Raw genomic sequence first — 16486 nt, 5'->3', positions numbered from 1 at the left:
CTACCCAAAATGAGCCTGATCTTGTCTGATCTTGGAAGTGATCTTGGAAGCTAAGCAGGGTCAGGCCTGGGTAGCTCTTGGATGGGAGACTCTCAGCTCTTTCATGCTGTGCTACACTGCTTCTAATTCACTGGGAACAAAACACTGAGTCTCAGTTATACGTTTCTGGCCATGGTGTTTGTAGCAATGCAATTAGTACATAAAACTGCAATGAGGTGGATTAGAAAAGGGGAGGCATTCATTTACAATGGGAGACACCTAGAGGATCCTTCTGGGGAAGAGCAGAGGATGTTCAGCTGAACCAAAGTCCCAAAATACGAGGAGAGGAGAGGCCAGAACAGGCCTCTGGGAATTTACTAAATGCATCACTCCAAGGCCCAACTGAACTCAGATCAGTACCCATCCCATACTCTGTGGCAAGTCTGCAGAAGGGAGGGTGCGGCCCCTGTCCTCAGGGAACATACACTCTAACAGCATATGACATGATGTGCCCATAACAGAGATACTCTGGGAGCCAAACAATGCAAGGGGCAAACCCGTGTTCCCAGAGGAACTCTCTGTTTTGGTGACTTTTCTTCCATGTAATTGTCAAGAAAGGGCAGGCTCCAAGATAGACTTCTGTCTAGAGGCAGTATACACCATGGTTAGGATCACAAGCCAGAGCCGGACTACCCAGGTTCAAATCCCAGCTCGAGCACTTAACCAGCTGTGGGATATGATGATGAAACAGACATCGAGCCCGGCACGCAGTCCAGGCTTTGGAGAAGTGAGCCAACCATGGCCACTGCTATGCCAGTGGTCACCTCACAGCAGTTCTTCCCCACGCTGTACCATATGTTCCTTGTGAAATTCCTTGTAGATAACAGATGAGAAACCGGGGTGCCACTGAGAGTAAGGTAAACGAGCATGCTGATAACTGATTTCTTCCGGCTTGTGTGTCTCCATCAGATTGCAAATGTCCCCTTAGGTCTTCTGACCCCTGCCCCTGCTAACTTCCTCATGTGTATTTTCACACAATATCCAAGAAGATTTGCAGCTGGGAGTTAGAGCCAAGTGACAGGGTATAAGCAAATAACCCTCCCTTCTCTCTAGTGGGTCAGTTTCTCTCATGCATATCCATTCATTCACTCAACAAAAATGCACTGAGCAATGGGTCAGTGTGGAGGAAAATAGCAGGTGGAAAATAGAGCTTATAGCAGAGTGGGTTTAAAATATTTATGTTCATATTCCAGATCTGTAACAATGCCTTACATTTTATGAATTGGATACCCATGTCATCTTTATTTGAGCCACAAAACTCTGGACAGTTAAGTGCCCATCCCATTACACAGATTAAAAACTGAGACTCCGAGACTCAACCCCAAGATTTCCAGTTCTGGATGGATCTAGTGGTCTCACTGCTGCAGACATGCTGTTTCCCCCAGTTTGCCTGGAGGTCTCAAAGACTGTGAATGTGATTTTATGAGCGTGTCTTCTCTCTGCAGAATTCTAGCACAGCAGAACGATTTCAGTGGCCCCTGAGGTTAGTTCTTTATAGTCTTTTAACCAGATAATGGTTCTTGTTATGGATGTGAGAGCAGAGATCCTCAGAGGATGGGTGTGGTGACTTATTTCTTCACGATCCTCCCTGACCACTCTCAGGACTAAGTGTAACGTAGCCCAGTTATAGAAACACACAGAGCTACAAAGTCACTTTTTTCTTTGCTCAAAGGTACTGTCACCTTGTTTTAGTTTCAAGCAAACATGTAGTATGTTGGGGCTTGTGTGCAAGGAAACGAGGACCTGACTGCAGTCATGCTGACATGCTGGCTGGCAACAGACACACATGTACACACACACACACACACCAGAAACACATGCACACCCATATACACACATACATACACATGCACATACACATCTATACACACAAATATACACACGTGCCCACATATATACACATGCATACCCATATATACACATGTACACACATGCACACAATATGCACACATGCACCCCACATACCCCATATACATACATATCCATGTACATGCACACACACAGATATACACATGTGCCCACATATACACACATGCACACCCATATATACACATGTGCACACATGCACCTGTACACATATGCATGCAATATGCACACATGTATATACACACATGCACCCCCACGTACCCCATATACATACACATCCATGCACATGCACACACACAGATATACACACGTGCCCACATATACACACATGCACATCTATAGACACATATACACATATGCACACCCATACATCCCCATATACATATACACCCATGCACATGCCATATATATGCACACACACAAATATACTCACCTGTCCATGTATACACACATGACAGCTATAGACGCACATATGCACATACACATGCATGCTCACTCACCCTTGGATCCCTCCTATTTACAGGCTTTGCTCTGAGTTTGGAAATGACTCCACCTTTTTCTGGTGCTGTGGGGGACATTGCAGTGAGGCTCTGTGAATGGATTTTAGGTGACAGCTTTTCTTTTCTCATGAGGCACATGTTTCTGGCAGCCAGGTATGGAGGGCAGCCATCTGGCCTGGAGTTGAAAGGCCTGGATTTCATTTCCTGCTCTACCATTATCCAGCTCTGTGACCTCTGGTGATTATTTAGGCCTCAGGTTCCCCATCTATTCAGGGAAGGGGCTGGCTAAAAGAGAAAGGTTGGCCTTAGATTGCCCAAAGCTTCCTTCTGGCTAGAGTATTGTGTGATTCAAGCACTAAATCATGAGAGCTTGGCACGTTGCATATGGCAAGGAGTCCAGGAAGACCCTTCGAAGCTCCCCTCAAGGAAGCATTCACAGTGATTTTCACTTGGTATACTACCTGACAGACTTTGTCTACTACAATTCCTTTCCAATCACAAGGTCAAGCCATCTTCGTTACCATTTAAGCATATAAAATGCCTTTCTTTCGAGTCCACTGAGAGTTGGGTAACAGAGGTTTGATTTTACTTCCCGCGAGGCATAGAGTTGAGGGCTACCAATTTTCAAGTTCAAGAGTCCTTACTCCATCTTCCTCTTACCCACCATTACATTTGATTGATAGTATTAAACAAAAGGAAAAGTTATTCCACTGGAGTGGGAAAATGCATTCGGCTAAGTGATAAGTATATAAAATACATGTTAGAGGTTTTGAAAAGGAAAAGGTGTAATTTTGTGGTTATGCACGTTTGGGGCTCTTTTTCTGTGTTGTGTTTTGCTGGTAGAAATAGAATGTCTTGGATCAGCAGAACTAGGCAAAGACGCCTGGCCTAGTGGGACCGTTTCTTCTTCCGCAATGTCTTTAGAGACATAAGCATGAGGAAAAGAAAGAGGCTCTCCAGTTTGGCACTTGAGGTGTTCAGAGAGAGGAACAGGGATGCAGCGTAGGCAGCTCTGCAGAGGGTTGTGGCCACAGCTGGCTGGTAACGGCCATGTGGTGATCAACAGGTCATGGGGCCCTGGGGCGTAAGACCCTCTTAGGCACGACGGCTCCCTGCTGTATCTCTTTCTGGTGTGCATATTCAGACCCAACAAGCTAAGTGTTGGTGAACCCACAGGCCTGGTTGATGGCTGCCTCGTAGCATCATTGCATGCAGAGGCATCCGCTTGGACAGGGGCACACGCTCACCTGGACATTGTCTTTAGCGCCCACTGCCAGCCACTAGTGTTGATGTAGCCTGTACTCCTCTGCCTTTGACACTGCCTAAGAGGGACGCCGTCCTCCCCCAGGGGTTAGAGACTGCATCTTCTCCACTCCTTATCATCAAATTTCCCAACCAACCACGTGATGCATGGTGCGACAGCCATGTCCTGCTGAGTTGTGAAATTATCTGTGTGATGACTGATGCTATAAAAACTAAATCACATTTGTTTAAACATTTAAGGAGACATATTGAAAAAGATTAAATTTCATGAAATTGTAATTGCCTTGAAAGATCTAGAATTTGGAGTTCTAATAATTATGGTCAGTCATCTAAGAAGTTAATCACTGTCAGTAATGAACAATGGACTTGTTAGTCAACTGTCTGAAGGTGATACAAAAGTGATATTAAAGCTGGAAGTCAGGGCCAGATGTGATGGCTCATGCCTGGAATCCCAGCTCTTTGGGAGGCCGAGGCAGGCAGATCATGAGGTCAGGAGTTCAAGACCAGCCTGACCAACATGGTGAAACCCTGTCTCTACTAAAAATATAAAAATTAACTTGGCATGTTGACACACGCCTGTAATCCCAGCTACTCGGGAGGCTGAGGCAGGAGAATCACTTGAACCCAGGTGGCAGACGTTGCAGTGAGCTGAGATCGCATCACTGCACTCCAGCCTGGGCAACAGAGCAAGTCTCCGTCTCTTAAAAAAAAAAAAAAGCTGGAAATCAGTTGTTAACTCTAAGGACTGAGAGAAGTGGGATTGTTTAAGCCACAGTTTTTGAGAGCTAAAATCCACCCCCTCCTCCTTCATAAGCAATACTTCAGCTGAGTTGTTGAACTGGAAATGAATTTGATGCTAATTTGTTCTAAGCTCATGCTTTAACGAGTTTGTATTTCTGTGTATTTAATTTGAAAGTATATTTAATAACTAATCTATTAAAAATAAATTGAGATTGAGTATAAATCAGCTTGAAATCTCAGAGGTCAGTAATTAAAATTATTGTCACCAATTGGTTTTCAAATTTTTAACCAGCATTTAGCTACTTAGAGCAGCATTTTATATTCCTCAAAAATGGGGGCAACTCTGTTACGTATGTGACCTCAAAGATCTGTGACAGTCCAAACCCAGTGATTCTGGTTACCCTAAGCAGCCAAAATCCTAACAGCAGCTGCCAACCTTTCACTTTCTGCATCATCTTCCACTTTGCTGTCTGCCGTGTGCCCAGGGCTGAAATCCCTCCCAGTGAAGCCAGGCCTGGGAGGGCACTAAGATCCCCCTGATGCCCCAGAGCTTTACGATTCAATTAAATGACCCCCTTATAGTCAGAGAATTATCATCATGCTTCCCCTGCATACCTGACTAAGAGTTATCTAGAGGAGAGGACCCTGGAGCCATCCAAAGTGTATGTCACACAAAAGCCAAGGAGGTGAGCTGGCAGCCTCTCTGATGACCTGGGTGGGAGCCTGAGGCATCCTTTCCTAAACCACATGCTTATTGAAGATGGCAGCTTCTCTGGAGGAGGAACAGGGTTAGCACTGTGAGCGCTACGCTTATGCACCGGAATCTGCCAGCCCAGCAGAACTAACCCCACCCCTGAATGCCACTTCCCCCCACCGCAGTGCCCACTGTCTTTGCACATGCTTTCCCTCTGTAGGCAAGTCCTCTCCTGCCATGGCCCCTGCACACCTAGCCATTTCACTCTTCCGTGTTGTATGAAGGATCCGAAAAGGAGCCCACCAGACTTTCATTGTTTGCACTTGACATGATCAGCAGCATAGAAAAAAGATATGCTCCAACCTGATGAACTGATCTGATGGTGTGGTGAAAGTGCCCGATGTAAGACCAGCTGACAAAACCGAAAGGTTTCCTTACGTTAAAAATAAGTGTGTGTAATAAAATATCAGAAAAAAAGATCCTATGTATGAGATCAGCTAATCTGTACAATATCTATGCATAAGCTTAACGAAAATGTTCCAGTAGCCGCATGGACAGAAAACCTAAAACTAGACTGAAGGACATAAAAATGACCTTATTAAAAGGAGAGACCTGCCATGTACATGAATAAGAAAACTTACATTTATTGTGAAAATGGACGTTCTTCCCAAATTAACCTATACTTCAATGTAATACAAACTGAGATCTCAATGGATTATTGTGCAGCTTAAAATTGGATTCCATAATTCATCTGAAGAGAAAATAGGGAATGATAACCTAGAAACTTTTGAGAAAAGAACAGTACCAAAAGAAAACTTGATTTGGAGAAAGTCACCAAGATGATTCAATAGAAAAAAGAGTAATTGTTTCAACAGGTGGTTCCGGAACAGCTGGCCGTCCACCTGCAGAAGAGTGAAGTGGGACTTCTACTCCAAGCACGCACAAAAATTAATTCAAGGTGCTTACAGGTCTTCATAGCCAAGCAAACCCATACAACTCTTAAAAAGGATACATGTAAATCTTCATGACCTTAGGTTAGGTAATGGTTTCTTAGATATGGCACGAAAAGCATAAGCCCCCAAAGAAAAAAACAGAGAAGACCTCATCAAAATTAAAAACTCTGAGCTTCAAAAGATACAACCAAGAAAGTTAAGGGGCTGGTCCTGATGGCTCGTGCCTGTATTCCCAGCACTTTGGGAGGCCAAGGCAGGCAGATCACTTGAGGTCAGTAGTTCAAGACCAGCCTGGCCAATACAGTGAAACTTCGTCGCTACAAAAATACAAAAATTACCTGGGTATGATGGCATGTGCCTGTAATACCAGCTACTCCAGTGGCTAAGGCAGGAGAATTGCTTGAACCTGGGAGGCAGAGGTAGCAGGGAGCTGACATCACACCACAACACTCTAGCTTAGGTGACAGAGCGAGACTCTGTCAGGAAGGAAGGAAGGAAAGAAGGAAGGGAAGAAGGGAGGAAAAGGAAGGAAGAGAGAGAAAGAAAGAGGAAAACCCACTGTAAATCATATATCTAACAAGGGTCTAGTGCTGAGAATATATGAAAAACTCTTCTAACTCAACAATAAAAATACCAAAATCCAATTTACAAATAAGCAGAGGATTTAAGTAGACATTTCTTCAAAAAAAGGCGTAAAAATGGGCAATAAGCACATGAAAAGATGCCCAACATTATTAGTGATTAAGAAAATTAAACCAAAACCACATTGAAATACCACTTTATATCCACTAGGGTGGCTATCATTGAAAAGATAAACAACAACAAGTGTTGGTGAGGATGTGGGGAAATTAGGGTCCTCATATAATGCTCATAGGAATGTAAAATGTTTCAGCTGTTTGGCAAAACAGTTTGGCAGTACTTTAAAAAGTTAAGCATCGAGTTTCCATATAACCAGCAACTTTACTTTTAGACCCATATGTCTACTCACAGAACATACCCAAGAGAATTGAAAACATATCCTTACAAAAATGTGTACACATTTTCATAGTAACATTACTCATAATAGTCACAAAGTAGAAACAACTCATGTGCTCATCAATTGGATAAGCAAAATATATTTTCATCCACACAACAGAAGGTGATTCAGCCATAAAAAAGGAATGACATTCCAATGCAGCCTCGATATGAATGAACTTGAAAGCACCATGCTTAAGTGAAAGAAGCCAGTCACAAAAGGCACGTATTGTATAACTCCATTCCTATAAAATAATAGAACAGGCAAATTCATCGAGAGAGAGAGCAGGTTCATGGTGGCCAGAGGTGGAGGAGAAGGCAATGGGAAGTGACTACTGATGGATATGGGTTTTTTTCCTGAGGTGACAGGAATGTTTTAGAATCCGTTAGTGGCGATGAGTATACAATATTGTGAATATACAACAACACTCACTGATTATATGCTTTTAAAAGATTCGTTTTATGGTATATGAATTTAATCTTAATTTTATAGGACAGTGTACTCTATCTAATGTCAGTAGTCAAAGGAACAGTGTGGAATTGGCACAGGAGCAGACAAATGGATGCCTGTCTCAGTGGGCTAGCACAGAGGGTGTGGAAGGGGAGCCACAGACACATTGTGGGCCTTTGACATATGCCAAGGTAGCATGTCACATCAGTGAGAAAAAGGAAAAATGGCAGAAAAGCACAGCTGGCTCTCATTTGTAGGGGAAAGTTAGCATTGAACCTCACACGCCCACAAAAATTAATTCTAGATACATAAAAGCTAATTATAAGACTATAAAAATAGAAGAAAATAACGAAGGACATATTTGTGACCTTGAAAAAGCCACCTTGAGCTATACAAAAAATAGACAGAAAAATGCATTTAAATTTATATAAATTGGAAACTGAACAAAAAATATCATAAGCAAAGTTGAAAGACATTTCCCATAAAATAACAGGCAGAATGTTAATATCCTGAGTATATAAAGAACTTCTAAAATTAATATGACAAAGCCCAACAGAATAATACATGTCCCTGTGGCCCCTTAACCCCATCACCACCCTCCTTTCATTGCCTTTTAGATGATCCCAGAATTTTGTCATGTACATTGAGACCAAGAGACCATCTTAGCCCCCTTTTCCGTGGTGGTATCTAGTTTCCTTCATTACTCAATTGCGTCTGGTGCTTTTTCTTAGCAAAGTCAAGATGGTTTTTGTTGGGCAGAACAATTGGACACCAAGCTGTGCCCTGGACGAAGTGCATGACCGTTGTGAGGCAGGAAGGAGCCGGGCACTGAGGAGGGTGCAGTGGGGACAGGCTAAAACCCGAGCCGCTCTTTCCCGTGAGAAGATACATGTACCTTTCTCTGCAGGGACTTGCACCCAGCTGGCATCTAGAGGACCTGGATGAGGAGAACTGGGTATACTCAAGCCACTGCTTGCCAGTCTGCCGCTTAATTGGGGCTGCAGCATAACCTTTGCTCAATGATAAAAATTAACCTTGATTCCAGACCGATACCTATCTTCACTAAGGAAGTGTCTGTGCTGCCGTTTCTTTTTGTAAGCTGTGACATTATCAAAGAATGGAATATTGCAGGCATGACACACGGGGACTTCTGTCTTAGACTTAGAAGACCTTCCTGTTTTTCTTTCCTGCTAAGATAGACTTTCAGCTCTCAACTGGGTAATTCAGTGAGGGTCCTTCCTTCCTTCTTCACCCCCACTTCCTCTCATCTGCTTTCCCGTTTTCATAAGCCACAGATTTAGGTATTTCACAGTGTGCTTAAATACCCCCTACAGTTCTTCATCTCATTATGAAAGACAATTTACATGAGGGAAAAATGGCAATGTCAACATGATTTGTTCTGCTGCTAGATTCTGTAAAACATTCTGTATCAGGGCTCTCCTGCAGGGTGTCAGAGAGACAAGAGTGAAACTCAGGTTCATCTAAAGACCCCTATGGGTAATCTCTCAGTAAGTATATATTCCCTTCATAGATCTAGGCTGGCTCACTTTGGGCTTCGCATTACATATTAAGGCTGTAGAACATTTTATGCAAAAGAAAATTGTATAGCTAAAAACAAGTGGAGAGGGTTAGAGGCAGTTGATCTATTATATGTGGGCAAAAATATGTTATAACTGAACTGGACTCTCCCTTTCTCCCCTTAGGGTCACTGTTACTACCACGGACATGTGCGGGGATATTCAGATTCAGTGGTCAGTCTCAGCACCTGTTCTGGTCTCAGGTAAGTGGTCATGATCATGGCGGCTCTAGCCTTCATCCATCTACCACAGATAACGTCTGTCTTTTCCTGCTCGTGCTAAAGCACTGAGAATAAGAATGAGTGATGGGCGCTCCCAGCTCTGCTGCACCTCCACCTGGGCAAGAGAACACACAGGCCCTCACTCCACTGCTTACAAGAGCATAGCCACCCAGGATATTAGCCTCATGTTCATGGCCCCTCTTTCAGTGCTGTTCTCAGGCCTAGTGGGGTGAGAGCGACTGAACGGCTGACTTTCAACATCCAAGCATTTTGTGAATTCTTTTCCTTTTCTTAGTTTTTGAGACAGAGTCTCACTCTGTCACCCATGCCGGAGTGCAGTGGCACAGTCTCAGCTCACTGCAACCTCCGTCTCCTGAGTTCAAGCGATTCTCCTGCCTCAGCCTCCAGAGTTGCTGAGACTACAGGTACATGCCACCATGCCCAGCTAGTTTTTTTTTTTGTATTTTTGGTAAAGACTGGGTTTCACCATGTTGGCCACTCTGGTCTCAATTGCCTGACCTCATAATCTGCCCACCCCAGCCTCCCAAAGGGCTGGGATTACAGACATGAGCCACTGCGCCCAGCCAAATAATTTTCCATTTATGTGGCTCTGATGTTTTATAATTCCCAGTGCTAAAAGATAGAACATTACATACTAATGTTGAGGCTGCTAGCTTAATATAAATCTTAAAGGGCCGCCTCTCATTAGGAAACAAAGTAAAGACACTAATTTAACAACCACCAAGGTGAGTTGAATACAGGCATGGGTTGGCAGGGGGTCTGCTACTATGCTGCGGTCACGATGCAGGAAGCAATTACCTTCCCTTGCTAGAGAAGTCAACCCCAGGTGTTACTCACAGCCCCTTCCTTCCACATCACGGTAATTAGCCATTGGCTGGCTCTTATGTGCTCCCCAGGAAAATCATTTTGTTTGATAAATTTCCAGCTGCTTCAGCCTTTTTACTGGATTTACTTATTGAGTTTGTGAACTAAGTATATCCTCGGAGTCCTGGGTAACTTTGACCCATGGCACCAAAGCATGGTTCCTTGGGAGGGCAGAGAGAGAAGGCCTGGAAAAATATCCCTGCTTGAGTTAAAAAGCAGAATCGTGTTCTGTGCATCAGCAGTCCTGCGACATCTTTGCGGGTTCTCTGTGGGATCATGGAGGATGAGAATGCATACAACACAACAAACAGAACAGCAACACGCCTGCCAGTTTGTTTTCCGCTGCCCTCTCTTCTGCTCCAGCCAGCAGGCGATGAGAGTTCTGTTTGCTCGCAGCTTCCCCATTGCTCAGTACATCTGATTTATTTCTAAGTATTTGCCAGCATTGGTCCTTTCATGTACTCACACCTAAAAATGTGCACACAAAGCTACTCCTCTTCCTCCTCATCCCGTCCCAGTCTTACTCCGATCAAAATGCAAACGGGGGATTCCCCTCCCAGCTTTCTCATCCCTTGTACATGTAAACACATAGAGATTCGGGTGTGTATTTGTTTATTTTTATAAACATAGAGACATGTCATGTACAACATTCTACAGCTTTCTTTTGTTACCCGACCCTATCTGTCTCTCCAGGTCAGCCAGTGCAGACCCACATCATTGAATGAGCACACACACTCGCACAGGCACACACATTTCTACATACCTGCATTATTTTTTAAAGGCATTTTTATATTCTATTTATACAACACAATTGAACTTTAAGATGTCTGCTACTCTGAAAAGTGAAGCAGGTGCCTTGTGGTTTGAATTTGTTTCTCTCCAGTTACTCATTCATTCCCAAAACATTCCACAAGTGCTTCCTCATTGCCAATTCCAGGTTCTGGGGGGCACAGCACTGAACAAAACGTGTTCTTCCTGGAGCACTTCCTAGTGGAAGGGACAGACAGAGGGCATAGTAAGTTACACAACGTCAAGGATCATGGGAAAGACAAAGCTGAGACGGAGGACAGGAAAGGCAATGGGTAGTCAGGGAGGCTCTGGAGGAAGTGAGGTGAGTCTTTTCGATGATGTAGATAGCGTATCAGAGAGAGGAGCATGTGCAAAGCTCCTGGAGCAGAAGGATGCCTGGGATATTCCCAGAGCAGCAAGGTGACCAGAGTGGACAGGGACAGGGAGGCAGTGGGAAGAAGTGAGGTCAGAAGGGAAGTGGAAAGGCAGGATCACCAGGAGTCACGAAGGTGATCAGATGTCCTTTGGCCTCCCCCACCTTCACCTCAGATGCTACATGTCCTCAGCCGAGAACATGATAGCGTGGTGAATTAGCTGTGTGACAATGCATAGGTCACGGGGCCTCTCTGAGCCCCAGTTTGCATGGTGGAAAGTGTGCATGTTCAAACAAAGTTTGAGTTTGTTTCTCCCCTAGATGGGTGCCAGGAGAGAAACAATAAACAGATGCAGTGACCTCTAGGGAAGCCAAGCCCTGTGCCCACCTCCAGGAAGCATCTTGAGATAGTCTTTGTTCTTTGATTCTGGGGCTGGACTAGTCATAAAAGTGTGTTCATGCAGCACTCTTGGGAAAATGGCTTGTAAAGCTGTGCTGCTCCTGTAGGGACCAGGGCAGAGATGCACAAGGCCCTGGTAGTAAGGACCACGCACACTTGGAAAGGGAAATCCTCACTTGACTATTGTGCCTCTCTGGGGCCTGAAAGGTGGACCTCTTAGTTCAAAGGCTGGGTATTTTCAGCCTTCAATTTGGCCTTAAGGCCAATGTATGTAAAAAAGAGAAAAGCTAATTCAAACTGACTTAAAGAAAACCAAAATAACATGGAGATAGTCTTGTGTTACTGAAAGGTCCAGGCAAGGCTCCAGGCTGGATCCAGAGTCCTAACTAATATGATCAGGGTCTATTTTCTATCTCAAGCCACTACCTTCTTCTGTGTTAATTTCATTCTCAGGCACTATCTTAGCATGAGCTGCCAAAACAAAATACCTGGCCAGGCGCGGTGGCTCACGCCTGTAATCCCAGCACTTTGGGAGGCTGAGGTGGGTGAATCACAAGGTCAAGAGATCGAGACCATCCTGGTCAACATGGTGAAACCCCGTCTTTACTAAAAATACAAAAATTAGCTGGGCATGGTGGCGCGTGCCTGTAATCCCAGCTACTCAGGAGGCTGAGGCAGGAGAATTGCCTGAATCCAGGAGGCAGAGGTTGCGGTGAGCCGAGATCGCGCCATTGCACTCCAGCCTGGGTAACGAGAGTGAAACTTCGTCTCAAAAAAAAAAATATATATATATATATACCTTAGACTGCTTGGCTTAAACCTTAAAAATTTATTTCTCACAGTTATTGAGCCTGGAAAGTCCAAGATCAATGTGCTGACAAGATGGATTTCCTCCTGAGGCCTCTTTTCTTGGCTTCTTGGCAGTCATTAGCTTGCTGTGTGCTCACATGACCTCCTCTGTGCATGCACCGAGGGAGGAAGCTCTGGTGTCCTTTAAGCAGGCACAGATCCCATCAGGGGCTTCCCTCATGATCTCATCTAAGCCTAATCAGCTCCCAGGGGCCCCATCTCCTGATACCACCACATGGGGCTATGGCTCTAAGGTATGAATGTGCAGGTTGCATAAACATTCAGTCCATAGTAGGCAGTTTTTGTTTTGTTTTGTTGGTGACAAAGAGATTGCTGGCAGCATGAGGCTTCCATGCTCCAAAAGCAAGTCCAAGAATAAGGATCTCTCTTCCAAGCTCAGTGGAGGTCGTCTAAACACATCTCAGTGGCTCTGCCTGGGCCACTTGCTCATCTGTGGCCAATCACAGCGGCCAGTGTGGAACTCAGTGGTCTGGTCAAAGACATTATGGACCTATACCCTGGACCAGTTTGAAGGAAAACTGGACCCAGGGCCCCTGAGGCAGGGAGCAGGGAAGGGGTGAATGTACGGAAGAAATGCAGTGAGCTTTTGCCAGAAAAAAGGATGGCTGAGAGCCAGGGACAGTCAGAAACCAAATAGGCCTCTTCCAGCTACAATTATGAAGAAATTTTAAGTCATTGATGACTGAGATCAGCCATCAATGGAAACATCCAGGACTGGCTGGATAATTTTGGGTTTATCTTTATAGGGCTATCAAATTCTTGACAGGAAAGAGAAAAGGGTTATCTCCCAGGTGTTCCTAATAGCTCCTATTTACCTTAATAAAAAACTTACAAACCAGTGACTTTAACTCATTAGAGCAACAACTAGGGAAGTATTCCTGGAGTAATATCCAAGCCAGACAAATCCTTCCACAGGGCTTAGCCTCGCCACTCGGTCACGACCCTCCATCCCTCTTCCCAGGCCGGCCCTGCTGTCACTCTGTGCCAGGCACACTGCCTTAGCTCTTCCAGCCTCCCGCAAAGTGCAGGCAGCTGTCAGGGTTGCCAGTGCCTTCCGCATGGTGACGATGACCTCACTGGCCAGACTCTGTCATGTCTGAGTCTTCACGTTCACCTCCCATCCCCAGGAGCAGGCACAGACCCATCATTTGGCAGAAAAGAATATTGTGAAATCGTAGCATCTGGGATTTCAGGAAAAGTCAGAAGTGCTGCATCGTCTGGTATCAACCACCAAGTGGGAATGGGAACGGCGAGGAACGCTATGCGGGTCTAATGAACTCCTCGCTGTGGGCGCTCCTGAGAATTCTGACTTCCCAGATCTTTGTGCTGTTGTTACAAAAGCAGCAGACCGTGCATCAACAGAGAAATTCCGGAGCTGTGCAGTCAACTTTGTGATCTTTCAAGTCAAGAATCAGACTGGAGCGAGGGGAAGCTGTATTCGATCAACTGCTCACTGACAGAAGAATCGATTGAGACTAGAAATAAAGGGTAAGACAATGCAACTAGAGTAGCACCAGCTGGTAGGTGTTAAGAAGGAAAACGGGGATTATACATTGTATTAAACGTGGTGTGCTCCAAAAACACATGAAGATCCAGGAACGTGGAGGCAAGCTTGGGAGTGTAGAAGACGTATTAATTACAGCCCAATAGATTCCAGTTTTGCAGAGAAAGAACATCCCACATTGCTTCAGACACACGGGATCATCAGTGAGCAGCAGGGAACCCAACAAGTTGCTCTTCGTCGTTTGAAGTTTGAAGCGAAAATGATACGGAGAGAAAAACAGCATAAAGATCTCAGTAGAAAGGGGATTAAAGAGGAGACAGCTCTCGAATAGGGGGAACGCAGTGCAACGTCGAAAATAGGTCACAAAAAGGAGTTCAGCCGTGGAGTTGATTCTTACTTTGAAATGACTCCAAGTTGAATGTGAAGTCGAGGCCCTACACTAATTTTGTCCCGTGTCATATGTCTCCCATTGATGCGTAACTCCCAGTGAATATGGTTTTGGTGCAGTGCTTGTGATTCTCCTCCCTCTTTTACATTCTGGTCCCCCGTTTGCTCTCACGGCTTGGTGCCTCTCATTCCTGCCAGCCAGGAAGCCTGGAGACGCTGCCGTGAGTGTCGGATAATCCACAGCTCTGCAGGGCACAGGCATCAAACTGTTGCTGAGATGGAGAGAGAATCCAGCTCTTGGCCCAGAGGAACTGACCTACTGTACCTTGTAACGGGACAGACATCCAGCCCTGTCCTGCTCCTGCTGGGGTGTCAAAACAGCCATGCACCCCTCTTCTGAGTTTGTTCCTAAATGCCAAGTTTCCACCCCTTCAGCTTCTGGCTGGAGCGTGAGCTCCTGGAGGGCAAAGGTTGTCTTTCCCTTATTTTTCTGGTTCTCTTGCTCCGCTCTCTCAGTGTAGACTCAGGTGTCTGGCAGGAGGAGTTTCATGGGCTCTTGCTGTGGGAGTGAGCCCCAAGTCTTCATCACCTGCAGGCACAGAGGCTCAACTGAAGCTGAATTTCTTAAGGGCCCACCTGTGCTTTCAAAGACCCAAGCCAAGCAAACTTGCTAGATGAGAAAGTGGTATCTGGATCAGATCGTGCACTAGAGACTGGTTGTAATCATAGTCTTTTCCTTTTTAAATGGGGTTGGAGACACCTGAGCACAAGGTGTGCACAGTCACTCACACGTGTGCCCACTTGCACACGTCCCCACACGCACACCACACACTCACATGCATGCCCACTCCGTGGGGGTGGAGTGATCCTTGGGGTTGTTCATACTTTATTTGTCAATATTGTTATGATCCCTGTTTTCATGAGGATGGGGTAGGTGTTGATACCTGAGGAGCCAACTCAGGCACGGCACCCTCAGGCGCCTGGAGCTCGTTCCCCAACCCCCAGCGCTGTTGTCACGCACTTTTCACCTTGAGACTGCCATCCTCACAAAGCCCTTTGTCCCATCCCCATATCACCAGGTACTGACCCAGCTCCTCATCCCAGCTGCAGACGGGGGCCTCTCCTGCATTGGCACCACACCTTTCCTTGTCCACCTGGGAAGCTCACAAAAGCCACGAGCAGATGTCATGCTCCTTGGTTTACAGGTGAAAAGCAGAGACTGAGAAAGTGACTTTCTCCCAGCCTCTCAGTGATAGTGGGCAAAACTCCATCTTAAACCAAAGCCTGGCTGACCCCTGGGTCCATACGTGTTCGGCTAAAACCTCCTGCACAATTTGGATCCAACCTTCTTTTTCAGTCCCACCATCTCCCTCCCGAGGAAACCACCCTATTCCCGCCATGCTGTTTTTTGGCCATTTCCAGAGCATGCCCCCACATGCATTGTGCCGCCCCGCTGCCTGGGACACACCACTCCCCGCTCTCCCTTTGGACTTTGAAATATTCACCCTTCCCTCAAGGCCCAAGTCAATCACTGCTTCCTACTCCCAGAAGCCTCCCCTGGTGTCACCATCTCCTCGCCATCTGGCTCAGCCGCGTGCTGTCATGCATTTTCTCAGACATTGCAGTTTCTGGAGCAGAGCAGGTGCCTTGGGAATATGTGTTTATGTCCCTGTCTTACGGCCCCCATCCTTCCTTGTCTCACGCCTAAGTAACTGCCATGCCTCATTCTACAAGGGGCCTTTAGACAGGGATATAAACACGTATTTACACAGCACCTGCTATGCTACAAGAACTGCAGTGTATGAATCTGACTCCCCAGAAGGTCAGGTGCATGGACATGACCTTGCCTTGGCCTTTCTGTCTGGCAGACAGGGAGTTCCAGGAAGGCAGGGACCAGGTGCCCCAACACAGCTGTGTCCTAGACCCTGGCATGTTACAAGTACTCAGGAAATAGTGCAG

General features: G+C 45.7%; 1 protein-coding gene across 2 annotated transcripts in view; it reads left to right on the top strand.

Moving 5' to 3' along the window:
- Window positions 1–16486, top strand: part of ADAM12 (ADAM metallopeptidase domain 12) — a 377960-nt gene that overhangs the window by 244905 nt on the left and 116569 nt on the right. For both annotated transcript variants that reach the window (XM_008978894.5, XM_054243454.2), the window contains one exon: window positions 9225–9301. In XM_008978894.5, the coding sequence (XP_008977142.1) occupies window positions 9225–9301 (77 nt within the window). The remainder of the gene's footprint in view (window positions 1–9224; window positions 9302–16486) is intronic.

This window comes from Callithrix jacchus, chromosome 12, assembly GCF_049354715.1.
Source record: "Callithrix jacchus isolate 240 chromosome 12, calJac240_pri, whole genome shotgun sequence".
Classification (NCBI taxonomy): domain Eukaryota; kingdom Metazoa; phylum Chordata; class Mammalia; order Primates; family Cebidae; genus Callithrix; species Callithrix jacchus.
This window is presented reverse-complemented; position numbering and strand designations above follow the sequence as displayed.